This window comes from Pithys albifrons, chromosome Z, assembly GCF_047495875.1.
Source record: "Pithys albifrons albifrons isolate INPA30051 chromosome Z, PitAlb_v1, whole genome shotgun sequence".
Taxonomy (NCBI): Eukaryota; Metazoa; Chordata; class Aves; order Passeriformes; family Thamnophilidae; genus Pithys; species Pithys albifrons.
This window is the reverse complement of record NC_092497.1, coordinates 51,548,730-51,569,741: the sequence shown is the minus strand read 5'-3', so window position 1 is coordinate 51,569,741 and position 21,012 is coordinate 51,548,730. Positions and strand designations below refer to the sequence as shown.

At 40.2% G+C, this 21,012-nt stretch overlaps 1 protein-coding gene across 7 annotated transcripts in view; it reads left to right on the top strand.

The window, feature by feature from the left end:
• The window catches only part of SSBP2 (single stranded DNA binding protein 2), a 143,007-nt gene extending 122,509 nt beyond the window's left edge, over positions 1–20,498 (top strand). For all 7 annotated transcript variants that reach the window (XM_071581486.1, XM_071581485.1, XM_071581481.1 and 4 more), the window contains 5 exons: positions 1,168–1,238; positions 1,903–1,981; positions 3,227–3,255; positions 5,847–5,945; positions 8,475–20,498. In XM_071581486.1, the coding sequence (XP_071437587.1) occupies positions 1,168–1,238; positions 1,903–1,981; positions 3,227–3,255; positions 5,847–5,945; positions 8,475–8,504 (308 nt within the window). In that variant the 3' untranslated portion in view covers positions 8,505–20,498. The remainder of the gene's footprint in view (positions 1–1,167; positions 1,239–1,902; positions 1,982–3,226; positions 3,256–5,846; positions 5,946–8,474) is intronic.
• Positions 20,499–21,012: the final 514 nt, after the last annotated feature.

The following is a 21,012-nucleotide window of genomic DNA, read 5'->3' as shown; positions in this document are numbered from 1 at the left end:
TTTTTTAAAAAAGCAACCTAAGGTAAAGAGGTTTTGAAGTTCTGTTTTGCAAAGCATGGAAACACTTAGAAATTGGCCACCTGTGAATCTTGCCAAGGTATTTACTCTCCCCTGGGACAAACAGTTCGAGGATTCCCATGGCCCAGGCATCCCATGTGTATTTTGACAGGAGCCAGCAGGACATGGGGGCAATCAGGATTGTATCTTGCAAAAGGATCTGGGGCATAAAGAACTTTTTACCAACCTCATTGAATATTAAAGATAACTTTATATGCTGATTCACTTCAGGTTGGAAACTTTCTGGTTTCCTCCTTTCCTCAGGCAGCATGTTTGGATGTGGTAGTGATACAGTGCTCTGTATATAATGCAATTATTAATGCCTTGAGAGCCACCGTGGAAAGATTAAGTGGTGGTCAAAAGCCTTGATTTAACTTCCCAGTGCACATACAAATACTTTGCACATGGACTGGTCTTGTGGATGGTCTGGGTACAGAGTGCTGAGCTCTCTTTATGAAGAAAAAACTGATTTTCCAGAGCTGCCGGTATTTTTTTTAAATCATGCTGTGCCCTTAGGGATATATTCAGACTTTCCAAAGGTTTTCAGAGTTTCAGGTTTTGTTTTGGAGCATTGCACCATGAAGATCCACCAGACAGAGCCTCTCTCAAGAGTCAGGATCGGTGCACAGTCACACTGAACAACTGGATATACCCAAAATCAAGCAGGGATGAGAGTAAAAACCTTCTGCTAATTCACAGTCTGTGTAAGGAAAAGCTGTTTATCTTTTTTTACAGATGGAAAACAAATTGCAGGAAGCGTTGATAAGAATCAAACTCCTGTTTTACAGAGAGTATTGAAGATGGGTAAAGTCATTTAGTACTCCAGGAAACTGGGTTATGGAATTAAATAGTTACAGATACTTGGTGATTTATAAACCTTTTAACAGTCATGCATAAAACTGGAGCCCAGAGTAGTCACTGAGGGACCATGGCAATTATTTCTTTTCATAGCTCTGTTGTGTGGCAGCAATGGGTGGAAAGGGAATAAAATCTTCCATTATATTGCCACTGGGTATCAGGAATTCAGGCACAGAAGTGACAAGAAAGGTATTAGGTGAGAAGTTTTATTGAAAAGTGTGTATTAGTGCTTAAAATAATCTCTTATTACAGACTCAACCAACTCTGGAGACAACATGTACACTTTAATGAATGCTGTACCTCCTGGACCCAACAGACCTAATGTAAATATGAATTTAGCTCTATGTTTCTTTGAATTATTCAGCCTTTTCTTTGTCCAAACACTACATTTCCATTAGGTGTCATTTTATATAGGTGTCAAATACATACAGGTAGTGGTAAATCAATATGCAGTAAACTGTAGATTGGTTTTGCCATAATGTTGATGTCTTTAATTTTGTGAAGAGCTAAATTTAAGTTTAATATCTGAAATTAGGCAGAAAGGCTCAAGTTGCACAGGTAGTGTGGAGCAATCAGGGTTTCAAAGCTGTTAATTAATGACTTATATTAATAATTTAAGAGTGTCAGAAAGATCCCTGTAACTTCAGTGGGAGTAGGGCTGGGTCAAGACCAGCAGGTTGGAAAGTCACGCATGAAGTGTTGGAAGTAAATAATAAATTATTTCTAAATTATAGGCCAGCCTACAAAAATTATAGTCTCCAAAAATCATGAAAGTGACCAAAAGCAATTATGTTTTCCAGTCTTCACATGAAAAGCCTTCTCTTAAAGGTCTGAATGGAACTTGGGAGTCCCTTCTCATTCAGAGCTGGGACTGTGAATTTTACATTTACTGGTGTGGGGTTTTTTTCTTCCTCCTGAGGAATATTATCTCTTTATTTGGTTGTCAAAAAATTCTTGTACAGTTTTTAATGTCTGCTCCTTTTGTAGTTTCCACTGGGACCAGGGTCAGATGGACCGATGAGTGGGCTGGGTGGAATGGACTCACATCATATGAATGGATCATTAGGTAATGACAGTAAACATTTCACCAGGTGCATTTTCTATGACAGTGCCATTTCCTGTGACTGGTTTGTGGGGGTCCTGTGCAAAGCTGTGTGTAAAGATCTCCTGAAAACTGGAAACGGTGTTTATACATCAGTCAGACAAGCAGAAATTTGAAGACAAGATGAGGAAAAAAAAAGCCATCAGATCTCTCTTAGCACTGGACTTTTTCTGAATAATTAAAATTCAGCAGTAGGCACCTGTCTCCTGATAGAATTACATTTTTTAAAGAAAGAATGTCCGTGAAATTTTTGATTACTTTGCATAAGGACGCTTTTTGATTTTACAGCCTTTCTCTGCCTATTTCAATACTAAAATGGGTTCTTGGTTTAATTAATATTGATGCACATTGCATTCAGATCAGTGGAAACCTGTGTAAAAGGCAGCCACAAATTCTTTTGTCACTTTATACAGCCTGAGAATGATTTCTTAGCTAAATGAGAAAAAGTAAATTTAAACAGCTGTGGAATTATTTTACATGTCCCTACCATGTGCTTAGTTACTTTCTTGAAGCTCTCCAGCTTTTTTGACCACAGCCCTTCAGTTGGGTATCTGTTCATAACTCTGATTTTTATAAAAAAAGTATTTTCCTGATTTCCACCAAAATTTATCCTCTGGACCATGACAAAATAACTCTTGATAACATTTGTGTATATGATGCTTTTTTAGAGAGAAATCATATTCCTTCTCATCCTTAATTTGCCTGGCTGTGTCAAATAGTGAGGTATTTCAGTCTTCTCCCACAGCTCCATTTTTAAATTTTTTTCCTGGGATACTCTTGTACTTTTGCATTCAGAACTCTTCCAGAATTTGCCTTTCTTGAAAATAGGTGTGTTTTCCTGCTAAAATACCCTTTTCTTGCTACATCCATCCTGAAGTTGGCTTCACCTGAGTGAGAGCTACAGCATGTGAAAAAAATTATTTTCAGTAGTCTCATACTCATCATATTTAATTTCATTTGGTTTCTGTAACTCTGGTTGTCAGGATCATCTGGTTTCTTCTAAGAGATACTGTCATCAGTATGTGTGATGCCAAAAAGTTGATGTAGCCCCCAATTAATTAATTGAATTAATTATTTTATACTGACTGTAAACTTCTACTAAGTTGGTTATGGTTTAAAATATTTCTGTTACACTGTATATTTTCTGTGAAAAAGAAGTATTGGATCAACTTCAGTTTATAACTGATTAATTCTCTATTTTAATTTAAGGCTCAGGAGACATGGACAGTATTTCCAAAGTGAGTATCTGATCAAATATTTGGAATTTTTAGGATGTTCCACTCTAAACCTTTTTCCTTTGTCTCTGTTACAAAGCTGTTTGTTGTGCATCTTTACTGTATTATATTATATGTAATTGTATCCAGTCCACAATCTGATTTATCATGTTGTAGTCTTCAATACTATTAAGATAAATGAAAACAGTTCTAATAATCACTTCTAGCTGAATGAAAATTTTGGACAATGTCCTTAGATTGTTGCAGGATTGCTTTTGTCACCTCTGAAGGGTAAGGTTAATTAAGTCATTAGATTAAGTTCCCAACAGGTACATGGAGAAGTAGTTTCAGGAGAAGCACTATTTTGGTATCACAGCCATTAAATAGCTGGAAATGGATGTGAGTTTAACACGCAGAGGTTTTGCATGGACAAAAATAATGATGTGATTGAATGCATCACTTGTTTAAAAATAAAACTGCTGTATACATGATCATCATTAACTTGGAAATTAATGAGCTTGTTTGGTCCTGGTAAAGTGACACAAATAAAGAGGACTCTGTACTCTTTAACTTTGTAACATTTTCAGGCTCTGCAAAGAGTGAAGTGATGGATGGAAATGACCACATTGCCCAGTTGTGCTGGTCTGGGCAGTGATGGCTTCAATAAAATCCTCCAATGAGATAATCCCCACACAGCACTTTCGTAATCAATGTCCATGTTATTTCTTCAGTATTTTATTGCAAACTGCAGCATTTTTTTAGGGAGAAGAAGCCCAAACATTTCCATTTCCATGGCATCATTTTTAAAGCCAATATTCAACTCACAAGTATTATGTGCTCATACAGGTGTATCAGGAGCTCTCAAAACCTGGGTCCAAAATTTACCTGGAAGTCTCATAACATGGTAACCTCAATGACTAACTCATGGAAATAACATTTGTTCCATGTCTTTTTCAGATAAGTGAAAGAAAAATGCTGCTGATTTCAGGTGTAGCAGAGTTGTCAATAGAAAATTAATTCAGTCAGAATCAGTGCAACTCACAGAATTCAGAGTTTCCTACAGAATATTCTGATTTAACTGGCTGAATGGTAGAAGAGTTTTTATGAAGTAGATTGAGGGGGGGAGTAAATGAACTGAAATTTTGCATATTAAATAAACATTAATAACCAGTGTTTGTTGCAAAGCTCATGGAATTTGTGCAGGCATCAAAGACACACTTGGTTTGGAAAAGCCCAGTTAGTGCCACAGTGCTAGACCCCAACTGTCCATAAAAGCAGCCTGGGGGGTCACTGTGAAAGGGATTTTGTCAGGAATGTGACCCTTTGGGGCTGCCACGGTGTAGCAGTGGCAGAATTTCAAAGCTTGGTGCCACACAGAGCAAGATAAAATAGGGGTAAATCCCCCAGGAATGAGCAAAAGTGTGGGAACATCATTAAAATAAATGACAAGGCCTTAGTGGGTTTTAAACTTTATTTTCATGGATTGTAAGGCCAGAGGGACTGATGTGGCTGTGTGGTATGACCTCCATCACACAGGCAACAGGGTTTCCCTGAATTAATTACTGCTTAAGGTACAGTAGCTGTGGTTGAGATACAATTGGATATCAACTTCTTTGATCTGTGAGTTTCTAAATATTTACTATTTACTGGCTTCCCCAAATAGCGAACTTAATTGTGTAATGTTAATAAACCTCTTAGGCTTTTAATTGTCATGTTTGTAATTATTATTGTATTTATATTGCATTCACTTTTTCTGGGTTACAAAAAAAGCCAAGGGCAGAACTGTGAAAGGTGTAAACACCTGATCACAAAGTTGGTGGCTTTGCTCCTCCCTTTCCCTGACTTTGTCCATCACGAGTCCTCTAAGCAGGATTCTTAGCAGGGATGGAAAGGGAATTGTCTGTGCTCCAGGCATGGTAGGGGACTGCAAATCAGCTTTGCAAAGGCACCTACCTAATTGTGTAGTATGTGCAATAATTCTATGTGAGCTGTGAATAATTTTCTGTGGCAATTATTTTGTTTCACCCATTCTCTTTCTGAACGTTTCAGAGATAAAGTTGTGCACCTCTGTAAGAAAAAAAATTATTTTCAGAAGGCTTTAGGTTGCTACTATTTCAGTAAAGTGTGACCACAGTGAGCACAGACCCAGGGACAAGGCCCTGCAGGGTCTGTGCAGACAGACCCACCCTGTGTCTGCCTTAAGGGGTGGATTTCATAACTCACACATGTCTGGGCACACTCATAGACATGGCCACACTTAACCACATGATTTAATGTGGTGACAGAACTTCCTCACACACCTGCTCCAGCCTTTTTATAGATTTTCCTGACTTCAGCAGAAGCAGATGCTGGCTATGACCTGAAAACAAGAGTTATAGATAAACAATCCTTGCCTCAGGGAAGAAAACATTACTTTACAGGCTAAAATTAGGGAATGAATCATGCAGAACCCCACAGGGCCTGATTTTTCATCCTTGAAAATCCCAGTGCACTGCACAGTGCACCTGAGTGCAGCACAGCACAGTGTGAAACATGGATTTGGCACACCTCGTGGGGCTGAGCAGTGAGCTGAAACCTGCAGCACTTAGTCTGTATTTTAAATTCTTATTTAACAGAACTCTCCCAGTAATATGAGCATGAGCAACCAGCCTGGCACTCCCAGAGATGACAGTGAGATGGGTGGAAACTTCCTAAACCCTTTCCAGAGTGAGAGTGTAAGTGTTTTGTTGCTTTGTGAACCTTTATCTCTGACTTTCTGTTTAAAACCCCAGAAATTACAAGTTTTGCAGTGTGCCTGTAGTGCATGTTTTTTAATAGCTTCTAAAATTATGGTATTAATTTGAATAAAAAATGCTGTGCAAAGGGGAGATAAAACTGGAAAAGGTGGGAGGTGTAGATTTCCTGCAGAAACTCTGTTTCTATGTTAAGAGGTCAGTTGTCATGACAGAGCAGGGTTTACACCCCAGAGTGTGATAAGACCACCAGTGGATCCCATGTTGCAAAGATGCCATGTGTTATTACAGCCTTAAAAGGCAAAGGTTCCCTCTAATGTTCATCCTGGGGCAAATTATGCTTTTTTTTTAATGGGTAATTCTTGAGGCAATTCTTGTGGTGTGAAACACAGAGCAAGACTGGGGCATTTCCAAACTCACATGCCTGAAGCTGCGTTTCTAAATCCATTTTTAGGTCCCTAAATAGGAGTGCAACTTCATTAAGTGCTGACCTGCAGCTCAGAATTACAACAAGTAAACAGCTTCTCTTAGGTCATGACACAGTTGAATTCCATGGCAGATTTCATGGGAATTAAATATCGAGGATTTTTAGGGGCATTTCTGCATGTTGGCTGTTGGTGGGCACATGTTCAGGTGGTGTGGAGTGTTAGAGAAAATTGGCCTGTACAACCCAAAAAAGACCAATGTTCCAACACCCACCAGAATCACAGTGCCTGCATTAAATGTGATCCTGTTTGTGGCAGCCCTGGGCTCTCAGTTTGGCAGAGGTTGGTGGGCTGAGGGCAGGCAACCCAGGTCACCAAAACAGGGTCATTAACAGGGTCAGTTGAACTCCAGAGAAAGTCAATGTTCTCAGACACTTACTGGATTCTGGGTGCTCCTGAGTATTGTTTTCCTGCCTGGAAGAACCAGGGACCCAGTTTTCTCAAGGTTTTATTGAGGTGTGTGCCTGCAGGGCTTGTGTGGCACATTCCAGGTGTGTTCCACTCTGCTTCCAGGTGCCAGTTCCTCTCCCACACGGTTGCACTGTTGCCCTTGGGAACTGCCTGCCTTCTGATTCATATTTTGCCACTTGGCTACTCAGAACAGGCATTATTATGAAGTCCTTTCTCAAGTAGATTTGCTGTTCAGTTCACCAGAAGTTTTGGTTGTGGTGAGGAAAGGTGCTTGGCTAGTGACAAGATAAAAATCCCAAACTCCTTGAAACCATCATTTGATTCCTTGTCCAAAGTGTTTCTGCAGGTACTTTGGCTCAGATAGGGGAAATCACTTGAGCAAGTGCTGTGCTTTAAGCCTGTGTGCTGGAGTCCATTCTGTGTAGTTCACATGGCAGGGAAGACCCATCCAAAATGAATTTTCCATATGCTTGGACACTTGGAAATGGCCAACTTGGAACTCAAGCCTTAGCAGGATATTTATGGCATATTTGGTTTTGTAAGGGCAAATTTATCTTTCTGTTTCTTCTGTCAGTTTTCAAAACACTGAAACTTTTTGCACTTGAACATTTTTTTCTTCTTAGAGGATTTTAGTCCAAATTAAGTGCTTCTGCAGTCCCCAGTTTTCAATTTAAAAACAAATCAGGTGTATAGATGTGCACTTTTTCTAGGCATTGTGGTGTCCTGTTGATTATTTTAATGAAGTACTGCTCACCTCAGGGCAGCTGTACCTTGTGTGAGTGCTGCAGTTGAATTTGTGTCTCTGCAACAGTGTGACTTTGTGGTGGTTGAATTTTTGGTTCACACAAATGACAGAGGCTGACTGGTCCCCAAGTCAGCCTGGCATGACCTCAGGTCCCTGATGCAGTTTGCCTCCTAAAATTGGTAACACAATATAGACCAAAAGCCTAATTTAATCACAGACATATAAAGCTTTGCTCCCTTCTTCCCATGGAGTAATAAAAAGCTCCCCTACATGTCTCTGTGGTTCAGCTAACCATGGATGTGGCCAGTGTGCCTGAGACCAGGACCCTGCCCAGCTGAATTCCCCCAGGACCCAGCACTGGGCAGGAGGGGGCATGGAAAGCAGCAGTGAGGTGTTGGTTTACCACATCACCCAGTCATCACCAAAACAGTCCCCAAGGGAGTGGCCTTTAACGTCAACAGCTGTAATCAACAGAGTAATCAGAGAGAGTGCTCAGGCATTGGAATGGGCTGCCCAGAGAGGGGGTGGATTCCCCATCCTGGAGGTTTTTAACCTGAGCTTGGCCGTGGCACTGAGTGCCATGATCTGGTAAAGGGACTGGAGTTGGACCACAGGTTGGACTTGATGATCTCTGAGGTCTTTTCTAACCCAATCCATTCTATGATTCAGTGATTTGTGCATGAGAGAAGCACAACAGAAGTTACAACCCCACAAACTGAACTGCAACCTTAGTAAAGGCTCCAGCACAAATCCAGGGGGAAGCTCAAGGAGTGTAGTGACTCCTGAACCCACTGCTGTGGTCCAGACATGGGTTTAATTAACTGGGGTGGGGGAAAAGCTGTTGTTAAAATGTGGATTCCTCTTTTGCAGTACTCCCCTAGCATGACAATGAGCGTGTGACCTGCTCACCAGTGTCGCCATGAAGACCACAGTGGGTTGGCCCTCTCCAGAGAGCTACTGCAGAAGAAAATTACTCGTCCCAGTGTACAGTTTATCTAAAGGATCTCAGACACAATCAGACCCACCTGGTTTGGTTTTGGTTTTTTTCCTACCATCTCCCCCGTTTTGTCAAGAAAGTGGGTCCCAAACATGCTTGAGACAACTGTAAAGTGCTGTGACAGACCTGCCCGAGGTGGAACTGCAACACTGTCTGTGTGTGACACGTGTGGGTTGATGTCGTGTGTGTGTGTGTGACACAGTAACACACACACACATCCAGACACCCACAGGACATTGTAAAATAGCACCACGTAACATCTTAAGTAGAAATGAGAAGTAGGGACTTCTATTCCATCTTTTTTTTTGTCACGTTTACATTTTAATTGTTAAAATTTGCTTTCCCTCTCCCCTCCTGAACTGTTTTACATTGCATATATCACTGCTTTATAAGTTATTTTTTAAGTTGAACTCCAATGATAAATTCTTTTGGTTTTGTTAATGTCTGCCATTATGGATAGGAATAAAATTGCTTATAAGAGCTTTCATTAACTTGTGTTTGATACCAGCTACCCTGTGAATCACAAATTGTACTGTCTCAAGAAATAGAAGAAAGCTCATCTTAAATTTTTGGAGAAATTTAATAACTTTCACCTAGTTTGGGGATTTTTTTTAATACTTTGCCTTTAAAAAAAAAGAAGCACTGAAGGTTATTTTTCTTCTTTAATTGAAGCCTAATATCTGCAATATCTATTTTAAATGGAAGCCTGAATTTGATGCAAGCTTCTCAGTTTATATAGAGTACTATAAGGTTACTGTAAGTGAGCTCCAATTGCTATAGAATCTAGCAATAAAGTAAGTGACAGGGCTTCTCCTGCCCTTGGAAATGAGTTTTCTATTTAGCATAGTCTTCTGAAGGGGTGGTAGTTAGTGGAAATACAGTAGAGTCCTTATCACCAAAACCCCTTCTGACAACTTACATTTCCTATTTTCTGTGATTCTCAAACAAATATTAACAGCCCATGGTCCTAATTAGTATTTCAGAAGCCCGTTCAGAAAATCAGGTCACCCTGCTGGCTGCTTGGGTGTGTGTTTTCTATGTCTGCCAGAATTAATTCACCCCACATTGCCAGTCAGCAGCCTTTTTTGAGCCAAAGTGTTGCAGTACACTTTTTATGACTACTAGCCTTGTGAGGGTCTTACCTTTTGCCATGAAAAGAAGAGGAACAAAGGTCTGGGCCATTTTAGGAGTGGGACAGCCTGTTAGAAAACATCCCAAAGGAAATGCTTCTGGAAGCCATCCCGTGTCTCTTTAGGCAGAGCTCTGAAACCAACAGTGTGGCACATTTATTTAGTCCTAGTGAATGACAGCTCCCCCAAGAAACAGGTTTTCAGTTTGTAGTGATCAGAAGGCTGATTATCAGCAGTGCAGGCACAAGGTGGCTCAGCAGAATTTGGTGCCACAGGCAAAAAGCAAATTCCCCTCCTCAGACTGACATGTAGGAAAACCACTTGCAGAGGAGGAGCTGCTCTGGGATGTGGCATGTCCATGTGCAGGGGGATTATTTTCATGAACTTGTGATAAAGGAGCCTGTGGGATGGGCTTGTGTTGGTAGCTGCATGTAATGGATGCATAAGGAATACTACAATCTCCTAACTCATTTTTATATCCATATATTAAGTGTGCCTATAATATATGGAAATAAAAAAGATTAACACTTCACTGTCTTGCTAGGGCTGTTCAAAGTTTAAACTCTCAGAGGCTTAAAATTATGTTGAACTATCAAAGATTCCGGTAACATTACTTTAGTCATAAGAACTACGTTCATTAGTTGTAAACATCAACTAGATAGTCATTATATGGTTTTGTAGACTGTATTCCCAGTGATTATGAAAGTCACATTCATTTAATTCTCTTTGGATCACATGTCTTTGCTGTCTCCAAAGATGCTGGAAGCCCCACTCTTGACTTGAGTCACAAACACAAAATCAGGTGTTAATTTCCTCAGACCCTCTGCTGTTGTCACACCACTGTTGTGTCTCCAGTGCACCCAGAGCCCCAACACATTCTTGCAGCCTGTGTTGACACCTGTATTATCCATGGTGGCCTTCCAGGAGGGCCCTGGGAACTCTTTCTTGCCCCATTCCAGTGAGATTATGTCACTGCTCCTGCACTAAGGTAGATGGGGGCTGTGCATCAAGTGCCCAAGCCCATTCACACCTGAGCTGTGTGTGCTGTTGGAACCTTTGGAGGATGGAAGTCTGACCTCCAAAACTGTTGTCAGTCAGTTCCCTTAAATGGAACTGACAACATGTATTGGATATTGCTATCAAAAATGTTATACAAGAGTAAAACATCCTTTCAGGCACGTCACTTACTCTGTGTGCCCCACATTTCTCATACCCATGGAGCCCCACAGACAGCAGCTGATTTCAATACTGCTCTGTTCAAGGTTGTACCCAAACTAAACTAGGCTTCTGTAGGGACCAGGTGTTGCAGCTGAACCATTAGAAAACAATCTTACATGCAAATTACCCTGTTTGGTGTTTTGTTTTTTCTTTTTTAATATGCACAGGGCTTTTTACTTGTCCATTTTTCTTTCTTTCCCTTACAAATAATGGTAGGATTTTCATCATATCTAGAGTAGCAATGTGGAAAGAAAGACTATTCCCAAGCACTGAGTTTTCACTCCTAGTTGTGTTTCTTATGCTTCAGATATCAGGAGCAAAGTTTGTATCTATCCTTATGCAACATTATTGATAATGTCAGAATTTGTCCAGCTCTGGGAGGGATTTTGTTTCAACTGGTGCAGGATTTTTTTTTTCTACACTGGGTTTTTAGATAGATTTTGTTCTTTAATATAGAAACAAATAGATGGTGATTCTGTAAATGGGTCTTTCAGATAAGGATTAAACTAAGTTTTCTTAAAAGCACCAGTGATTAAATCTTAGAGTAGCAGAAATAGGGAGTAAGGGATCTCTCATACTGTGAGAATTCTGCAAATACTCTGGCCCTGCAGAAATCAGCTGAAATCAGGATTCACTTGTGAACTTGGTGAAACCAATGTTTTACATGCTGCATAAACCTCTGAAAAGCAGCATTCATTCCCAGTTTTATCCCCACCCAGATTTTATCACCATCTCTAAGCCTGGTATAGGCAAGAATAGGGCCTGGGGCAAGGAAGAAGCTTCTGAATCACAGGTAGAGCACGTGGCCTGACATGCATTAACAAAACACCTGGATATTTGCATGTATGCACTGAGGTATTTTCTCAATTGCCTGAGCATAAGGAAAACCTGCAGCTGCACCCCAAAAAACCCCAGAGTGCCATTTTTACAGGTCACATGGTCAGAGATATAGTCAGAGACTTTCAGACTTTCAGCCTGTTCCCCTTAACGCAGGATTAGGTGTCCCATGTCCCAGGACATCCAGCTCTTCCTTTCCCTTTCAACAGGAATACACAATGAGAAACAGGTTGGCTAATTATTTATTTTGAATCATTCCATTTAGGAAGGCGTGAATAGAACCTTCCTTCTTTAGGGAAGGACAGCTTCTTGAACTGCCTAAAAACCTTTTGAATTTTACCCTGTTCTGTGCCTGGCAAATGAAGTACTGCATGTACAGATGACTGGGAATTGGATGAGTAATTTAGTGAGGGACTAGTAGATATTGGTATTGTGTTCAGCTTTTTATTCTTTGTTATTTGTCCTTTCCAGTCAAAATGACTTTTCAGCTGATAAATACTGCACCAATTTCTTTTTCTTGTATCATTTAATTGTTTTTGAGTGTCTTCTCCTCTTCCTAGTCAGCTCTGATCTGTTGTTATGGCAGCTAAATATGGACTGGACTCTTCAATATTTGACCCTACACTTTGCATTTCAAGAATGTAAAGTATAGCTTAATGATGTAAAAAGTACACGTAAATTTATTTTTCTTTAATTCCCTGTAAACTCCGACAGATTTGGGTTTGCTTGGGTGCTAAGGATGGGAATCCTGACAAAGTACATTTTTCAAATAAACCCCACACTAAGGATCTAATTCAGGATTTAATGATCCAAAACAACTATAAAAATTAAGAGCTAGATTAATTAGAGTTATATTTTACTATGTGCAGCTCTCTCTACTTTCAACTTATTATTGGCACAGTCCTGTAAGCTGCTGCTGATGACATTTCTCCTGCTCAAACCTGGATGAAACCACTCACAAAAGGTCATTTTTTGGTTAGGACTTGACCCTGGTCTGTGTCAAATACATAATTTACCTGAGGTGTGACATCACTTGGCAGATGTATATATAAACTGAGTACATAAAGCAAAATACAGGGGGTCTGTTGAAATTTCCAAAATGATGTTTCAACCTGAAAAATAAGAGGAAAAGTATTTAAAATTCTGCTCTGAGTGCATGCCTGCATATTGGCTATATATTTGAAACAAATTGCAGTACCAAATTTAGAGAAAAAAATTGGATCATCTCAGCGTATTAAAACTCTTGTCCTGCCAACAAGTTCCACCTTGGTTTGAAATTAAGCCTGTGCATTGTTAATTTTAAACAGATTTAAGAACACAGTAGTATCCTTCAGGAAATTAGGAAAGTAGGACTGTAATATGCTAAAACTGTGCTTGAGCATGGACAGTATAGAGCTCAAATTGAGCCTTTCCTAAACAAACATTATTTTAAAGATTTCACCAGTGCAGGAGCATGTTTATGTATCGAAAGTACTGTCATGCAAAGCAGATTTGGCTTTCTTCTCTTTCTTATTTAATTATAGCTTTGTTCACTACTACATTCAGTATTTTTGTGAGTTTCTCCTTCCACCTGTTTTCAGTTGTGCAGCCATAGTTTCCCCAACACAGCCAAGAGCTTTGCAGTTTCAGTCCAAACTTCTGTTTGGTCACTGTTCTTCATTTAAGCTTAAAATGTGTAAGAAAGCCTCTCATGTAATGGGAAAACTTGCCATAAAAATGTATAAAGGTTTTCTTGGGTTCATGTTTTCACATTTAATAAAAATGCAGTTTTCAGTTACAGTTTGAAATGGTCGCTTTATAGCCACTGCTTAAGTTCTTGTGTGCAAAAGAAATTGAGAGAGAAAAAAATTAGTTTCTTAAGTTCCTTTTTTTAATATGTTTGAATTCAGCATCATAAATATCTGCTGAAAGATGTGGTTTTGGGGGAAATAATCAGATCAAAACCAGATTTTCTACCTAAATTGTTACAAATCACAGCTGCACTTCATGTTGAAAGCTCCTTCCACATCCTCAAAAGCCTGACATGTGATTTGTATGGCTTTGTACGAGCCTGGTTCACAAACAGGTTTAATTTGTGTGTTCTGTGTTGTCAGTGTCTCTCATGGGAGGTCCAGGGCTCTGTGGTCTCAGGAGGGTCGAGCAGGTTTGTTCCCAGTGCCAGCTGGTTCAGGACTGGGAATGTCCACCAGAAACAAGGTGTTTGTCGCTACCTCGCTGTTCTCTTGAGAACTTGCACAACTCTTCTTGCCAGTAGGTTCTGGGGATCCTTTCAGGCTTTACATTGCTGAGACAAGAAGCTGAAAATTTGCTAAGGGAAAATCCTGCCAGTTTTAGCAATGTCTTTGTAGGGAAACAGCTCAAAAAGTGGGGATTTTGGAAGGTGGTGCGTTTTCTCAATGCCCTGGGTGAGCTGGGAAATAGATTGTACAGTTTAGGAGTTTGGGCTGTTACAGAGACACTGAAATCATCAGTAATTGCTTTTGATGGGAAAAGTATTGCTGTGGAACAACTGCTCTGATGCTTGAGGAGTCAAATTGTCAGTTGGGTGAACTGGATATTTTAGGCCTTTTTTCTTTTGTTTTATCTCCATGTTTATCCTCTCTCATTTGGATTTTCCCATTAAATGTACCATGCCAGATCCTTGCACAAAAATAAGAGCATTTTCCCCAACAAACATGCAGGAAGTTGTTCACATCTGTAACTAGAGCCCTGCTGTAGAGGGTTTCTTTCATTATAGAGACTTTGGGCGTAACAACAGACCCGGAGTGTCCGTGCAGCATCCTGAGAGCTCTTGCTACTCCAGATCAGGAAAGTTGGCACCCCACAGACTCCCAGTGACATAACATAGCTAGAAATTAAAGCAGTTTCTTGAAATGCAGACTGAAGGAAAAAGAAATCCCAAATACAGGATGTATTTAATTGAGGTAGAAATTTACTAAAGCCATTCTTAACAGGAGCACAGAGCACATCCAACAACATAGAGGCAGTGTTGCTAAATTGTTGTCAATAAATTTAAGATTGAAAAGCAGGTATAAACTATTTTCATTTTCATTTTTTGAGTCTTTTAATTTCTCTGATTAACTTGTAGTTTTGATTTGCATTTACATTAACAAGTAAGGAAGAGAACACAAGTTCCTAAACTAGAGCTGGAATTAGAAACATGGAAGAGTGGCTTGAATAAAGCTGGAGCTTTCTGTTAGTTAAGAATCAACTAAATTTTTTTGTTCATTTTCCAGGACAAAAAGCATCCATACAATAAATATTTGTAACCTTTGTGTGGCTCTTTGAGAATTGTGAATCAAAATGCTTTTAGATCAGTCTTCAGGGCTTTTTTTTTTTGTGGCAAGTATCCCCTTGCAGTGCATCTATTTTGTGCATGTTTGCTTAAAACTACAAAAAAAAACTTTTTTTTTTTTTCTGAATTGCTGTACATGCATCCAGTTCTGGTGGGAAGAGGAGGAAGATTTGATAGCTGGTGGGTTAGCATATTTATGTGAATTACTTAAAGCATTGGTAAATTATTGTCAACTTTGTTCACATTGCACAAGATACTCTGTGTAGTCTACTGCTGGCATTATAACCTCGGTGATCCGTGCATATTCTGTAAATTCCTGTAGGTTTTGTGTAAGAAATCTTGTCACCCCTGCTTACTACTGTAAATTCCTGTTCTGAAGCAAGAGGTGGCATTTGATTGTACAGCCATGTGTATTATATACCACAACAGTCCTTGTTCTGTCCACTTAGAGTTGAAGCTCTGTTAAGCACGTGTAGTGGTTTCAGAATTTTTTTCAAACAGCAGATCTATAAGCCATTTACAGGAGTATTAAATGTAATCTAAGAGAGTTCAACCCAGTTCCTATCCTTCTGTGAGAGCTGTGGGTTGGATTTTGGCAGGCAGCTGCAGGTTGGCAGGCTTGTGGCATCCCGGCTGCAGTGCCTGCATACCTGAGAGGTGTCACACCTGTGCAGGCATCCCTGGGCAGAGGGGTGCCCCAGGCACAGCACCTGGGCAGGCTGATGCCTTACAGAGACGTGTGAGCTGGCATGTCTTTGTTTTTTCCCAAAAACTGCATCAGTGCCAAGACTGAAACCCATCTCTGTGGGCACTGCCTGTGTATTGTGTCCTCCTCCACACCCACCCCAGGCTTCACCTGGGCTGATGTTTTAAAGGGAATTTAACTCTCTGTCTGTTTACCAAGAGAGAAAAATAACCTGGATTCTTGGACTCTGGATTCTTTTTTATAGTATTTTATGATGTACAACAAAGACCTGAACATGTCTCCGTGTTCTTTGCTGGTTTCTGACATCAGAAATTCAAGTCCTGTCTAGTCTGAAAGGCAATGATGGGAAAAGTGAAAAAGCTTGGAAAGTTGAAGGGGATTCTTACTTGGATTATTTTAAATTCTGTGTTTCTATTGATAGTTGAAATGACTAGGTTAATCTCTGGAGTCAAGGCAGACTTAATGACTTTGCACCTTCACCCTTTCATGTAGGACTTTGAGAACTTGCAATAAATGTTCCTCACACTTATAATCCAATTTGTAGATAAATTCCTTATATTTCTAAGATGAAAAAATATTTCTACAGTTATTTCTGCCCTCTACAGAGAACAACAGGGCGATCCCAATCCCATAATCCCAAGTATTCATAGGTGTATTTTAGACAAAGAATGACTTTCAACATGATAAATGAAGCTAATGTTCAGTGTTCCAGTCTCTGGAAGTAAGGGAAACCTCAGTAATTTTGCAAACCAGCAAGAATTAAACTTGTCAATATAAATACTAATGTAGAAAGTGCATGCAAAACTTGATACTGCCTCTGACCTTAAGCATTACTATTGATAATATTGGGGATCTCACAAATGTTGTGTGTTTCAGAACCGCTGTATTTCTCCTCAGTGTGTGCTCCATCTTCATTTCCGACAGCTACCGCAAAGAGCCAGTCCATGCCGTAGCCAGGGCATGGAGATAAAAAGTTCCCACAGCGTCATAAATACGTGGACATGTGTGTGTGTTGTGTTAGGATGAGTCACCACTCCACCTGCAAACTCCCCCAGACCTTGTGTGTGTTTCCAGAGCCGCCTCTGGGATGGTTTTGGGAGGGCAGCACACACTGCCTAACAGCGATCCCATCCCTACAGCCTCGGGTCTGGCTCTGGGGGACCATCACCACGTGAAGCCTCACTGTTGATCTGTGAAAAATTCCTTGCCAGAGTGGGGGCTGGTGAGAGTCACTGCCCCTCAGCGTGTCTGGGCTGCAGGGCTGTGACACACAGTTTGTCCTGGTGATACTGTGCCACCACATCAGACTTGTTTCCGCTCCACACTGTGCCCTGATTCATCCCACTACAGTCTCAGCTGGCTGTCAATTAGCAGCCTGGGTCTCTTATTTAAGGCAGAGGAGGGATAGGAGAGCAGATGCCTCTGGAAGACTGTACTATGGCACCAGTTACCCTGACACTAGCCATCAGCTGGAACTAGGTGGGATGAATCCAAGAGCTTACAGTTGGCTTTCTTACCTCTGCACAAAAGTGTGTTTGTTTGAGCTTGGTAAGGGCAAGAATAATGCAGCTCCTTTGAACCTGAACCCGAGTGGCTTACAGTTGAGTTCCTGAATTCAATCTCAGACTTGAGATTTCTGCCCCATAATTGCTCTTTTCTTTCATTTTTACTTCAGATTTTATAAACAGGTGAAACTTGAACTCACTGGTTGGAGCATTTCCAGAAGGTTTACACCTGCGTGGAAGTCCTCACCTTTATTTATTAAGTGGGGTCCCTCGTTGCCTGCACTGATTCACTTATTGTAAGCAACACATGAAGAAACCATTGCATAGATAAATCAACACCAGCAATTGCATTTGCAGCTTTTAAATTCAGCTGTGAGCTTGTAACTAAGGTATTGCTCTTCATACTTTCCAGGTGTGATTAAAGATTACTTTCCTGAGGGCTTTAAGGAATAAATCTGGGAGTTCCTGATTGAGAGAATACATGTAGCAATGGCAGTTTAGTAGGGTTTGGGGTGGGTTGTTTTTTGTAAACTTGTGATAAATGTATTGTGATTCCACGAGCTGGTTTGGAGATGAGGGAACACCCCATGTCAGGTGGAGCAGATCTCTGCAGGCAGCCTGTTCACAGCAGGGTCCACCTCAGGCTTGCACCACACCCACCTGATTCTTGTTCACCTTGATACCTTTCTTCATTCCCTGTCAGTACCAAATCCTGACAGCAGCTGTACCAGTTCTTGTTGCAAGCTGAGGAACAGCTGAAGGTTAAAAACACAAATTTTGTGGCTTGCACCTTTGACTTCATGAAGTGTCCACCTTCTCACAGCTGGGCTGGGGCAGCAGCCACCTCCACAGTCACCATGTAACTCCATCCACAAAATTAAATGCCATTTTTTATTATTTTAATAGGAGCAGGATTGATCCATTCACTTTGTTTCCTAAGTTGTGAGTCACTTGGTGCTGGAAATGATACACACCTTGTGTAGCTATGAATAGAAAAGTTGAGAGCTGGTTTTGATGATGTGCTGGTGCAATCCGTGCTCTGCTGTTCAATAGTTTTGAGTGCCCAAGTTAACCAAAATGTTACCTTCATGGATTGTCTCATCTGCAGCTCTGCATGAAAAAGGGTATGAATTTCCAGTTGCTGTTCCTGGTTTCTCTGAATTCTGAGCCAAAGGTAAAACAGTGGGAGAGATTGTTGTGTAAGTCACTCACTGACAGCTTTCAGATGCTTAAAGCCATTCTGTCATCTGACACTGTTAGAGTGTTTTCACTGGATCACCAGGCTATTGAGTATCTCCATAGGTGGTGTCAGCCAGTGGAGGAAAGGTGGACGAGCTCACCACCAGGAAGGGTAGGGGTGTAGCAAGTACTGAGCTGTCTTCCCCAGCAGTAATTCATTTGTAGTGCTTCACTTTCAATTAACATTTGTACCTTCAGTTATTGTACCATTCAGTATCTTGAGGTGGTATGAGCAGAAGTATATGAATATATATAATTTACAAGAATATAGGCTTGTATTGTGCCTTTGTAATTCTCTTCAGCTTCAGTATCTATACGCTATGAGCAGACAACTTCTTCCCTCTTTTGAGGTGTTCTTTACTACAAGAGTAGCTGATGGCTTCATTAATACTGACTATTTTAGTCTTCTGGGGCTAACAAATATGTTTTTCTGGGTGAAAATGCCATAGTGCCCTCAGCAGACATAAGCACAATGACATAACACTGCAGTGCATGCTGTCTCTTAGCTTCTCTCTACATGTTCTTGCATGTTGGAAATTCAGAAGTGTTGCTGTATAAATTGCTACATTATTTACCCAGTACAGGTGTTCTTCTGCATCCCTTCTTAGCTCAAAGCTCCCATTAACTTGGAAGTTAGTGATGGCTCAAAAGGGGGTTTTTGGAAGCACAGAGGATGCAGGGAGCAACTCTTAAGTAGTTTACAGGCTGCTGTAAATGTCTTTTCAGCAAAAAAATGTAGCATTTTAGCAGTAATTTCCTAGTGAAAACACTGAGCGTGCTTATCACTTAAAATCTTTAAGGGAAAAAAAAGTGTCAGGCTGTGTAATTGTATCTCATCTAACTTACACTTAACCATTTTTGTCTATGTGTTCATGCTACACCAACCAACACAGACCTGACGGTGACAGCTTTGTCTTAGTATTGCAGCTACACAAGAAGTCACGGTTTTCCAGAGGTTCTGTTCCGATTTTTAATTCCTTTAATACATTTTCACTGCGGAGGTATTTTTCTACATAGTTACCTGAGGCTTTCTTTCACCAACCAAAAGAGTCTGTAGCCCTCTGCACTGTGAAAGGCAAAGCCCTGTGAGGACACACAGGCTCTGCACTTGCCCAACAAATCAGCAGAAATTTCACCCAAGCCATAAAAGCCTCTTATGTTAATCTCTGTTTATGTAATTAAAGCAATTAGGGGTAGGAGCTTCAGGAATAATGAGGTCTCTCTATCCTCCATTTACTCTCTCTCTGTACTTCATAGGGATTTAAGGGTTCTTTTTCCAAGGCTCAGCTGTGTCTCTTCAAACCAGTGCAGTCCAAGCATCGTGTGAGGTGCAGTTTATGGAGATAGCATTGGAGCATGAAAGATTTACTTCTGGTAGCAAGGAATAGCGTGTGTCCCTGTGGACATGGACACTTGCAAACAAGTCTGATACCAAGAATTTTAAAAAAAAAAAAAAATTCAAGATGGTACCAGTACATCAGACTCTGTTCTACAGTGGGGTTTTTAGCTTTTGTCATTTGTATTTTATTTTGTGAAAAAAGGAGTTGGGGGGATCTCAGATCACATGGGGAATATTAGAAGTATATCACTCAACAATCATTTTATAAAGTCTAACTTCAAAATGCACTATGATTTATTACAAAAGTATATTTTCTTCTGTTTGCCAACATGGTGGTTCCATTTTGTGATAAGTTAAACTCAACAGTTAATTTGTTGCACTGCCTGGCTGCATGACTTCATCCAGTGTACATACGTACCTGTGCAGCATTACTTTTGGGGTTTGTATTTGAATTTGCAGTATTGATTATTATTTTTGTATTTTACTTTGCCTCTGTTATTGGAATTGTAGTAAACATAATTTATACATATGATTTTACAACTGTTTTGCAACTGAAAAGTCTCCTTTAAATTGTAAAATTTTATTGATGGATACTCATTAAAATGGTATAAAAATTATATTAACAATTGTTTTGTGTTTTGATGCTCTCTGTACATAAATATATGTCTATTTATCTGTTTAATGGTGCTTGTGTCTTGCAATTTTGGATACATTTTAGAATAAAGTTTCATTTTACAAGAAGTAGTTGTATTTTCACAAGCTGTGTCCAAAAAAAATTACACCTCACCTTTTCTCGATAAATGAATAGAGCTGTGAAAGAAGCATATGTAAAACATTTGTAACTTCAGACAGTAATATATTTGTTTTAGTATTATAGAAGTTTGCAGTCCAGAGAGATGCACAGCTGTTTGCTGCAGTGGATTTACTGCAGTAACTGACATCTCTATTTAAACTGTCACCCAAGAGGTGCCTTTTGGAGCACTTCTTGGTAGATGTGATGGCTGTACAGAAGATTGACTCACATCTAATACTGAGCTCATCTTGTGTTAACAGAAGATGCACCGAGATGCATCCCAGAGGCTGCCTTAGGTCCAGCTGCCTTCCCCTGTTGGTGTTGCCACAGGAGCTGGTGTAGCTGTGCC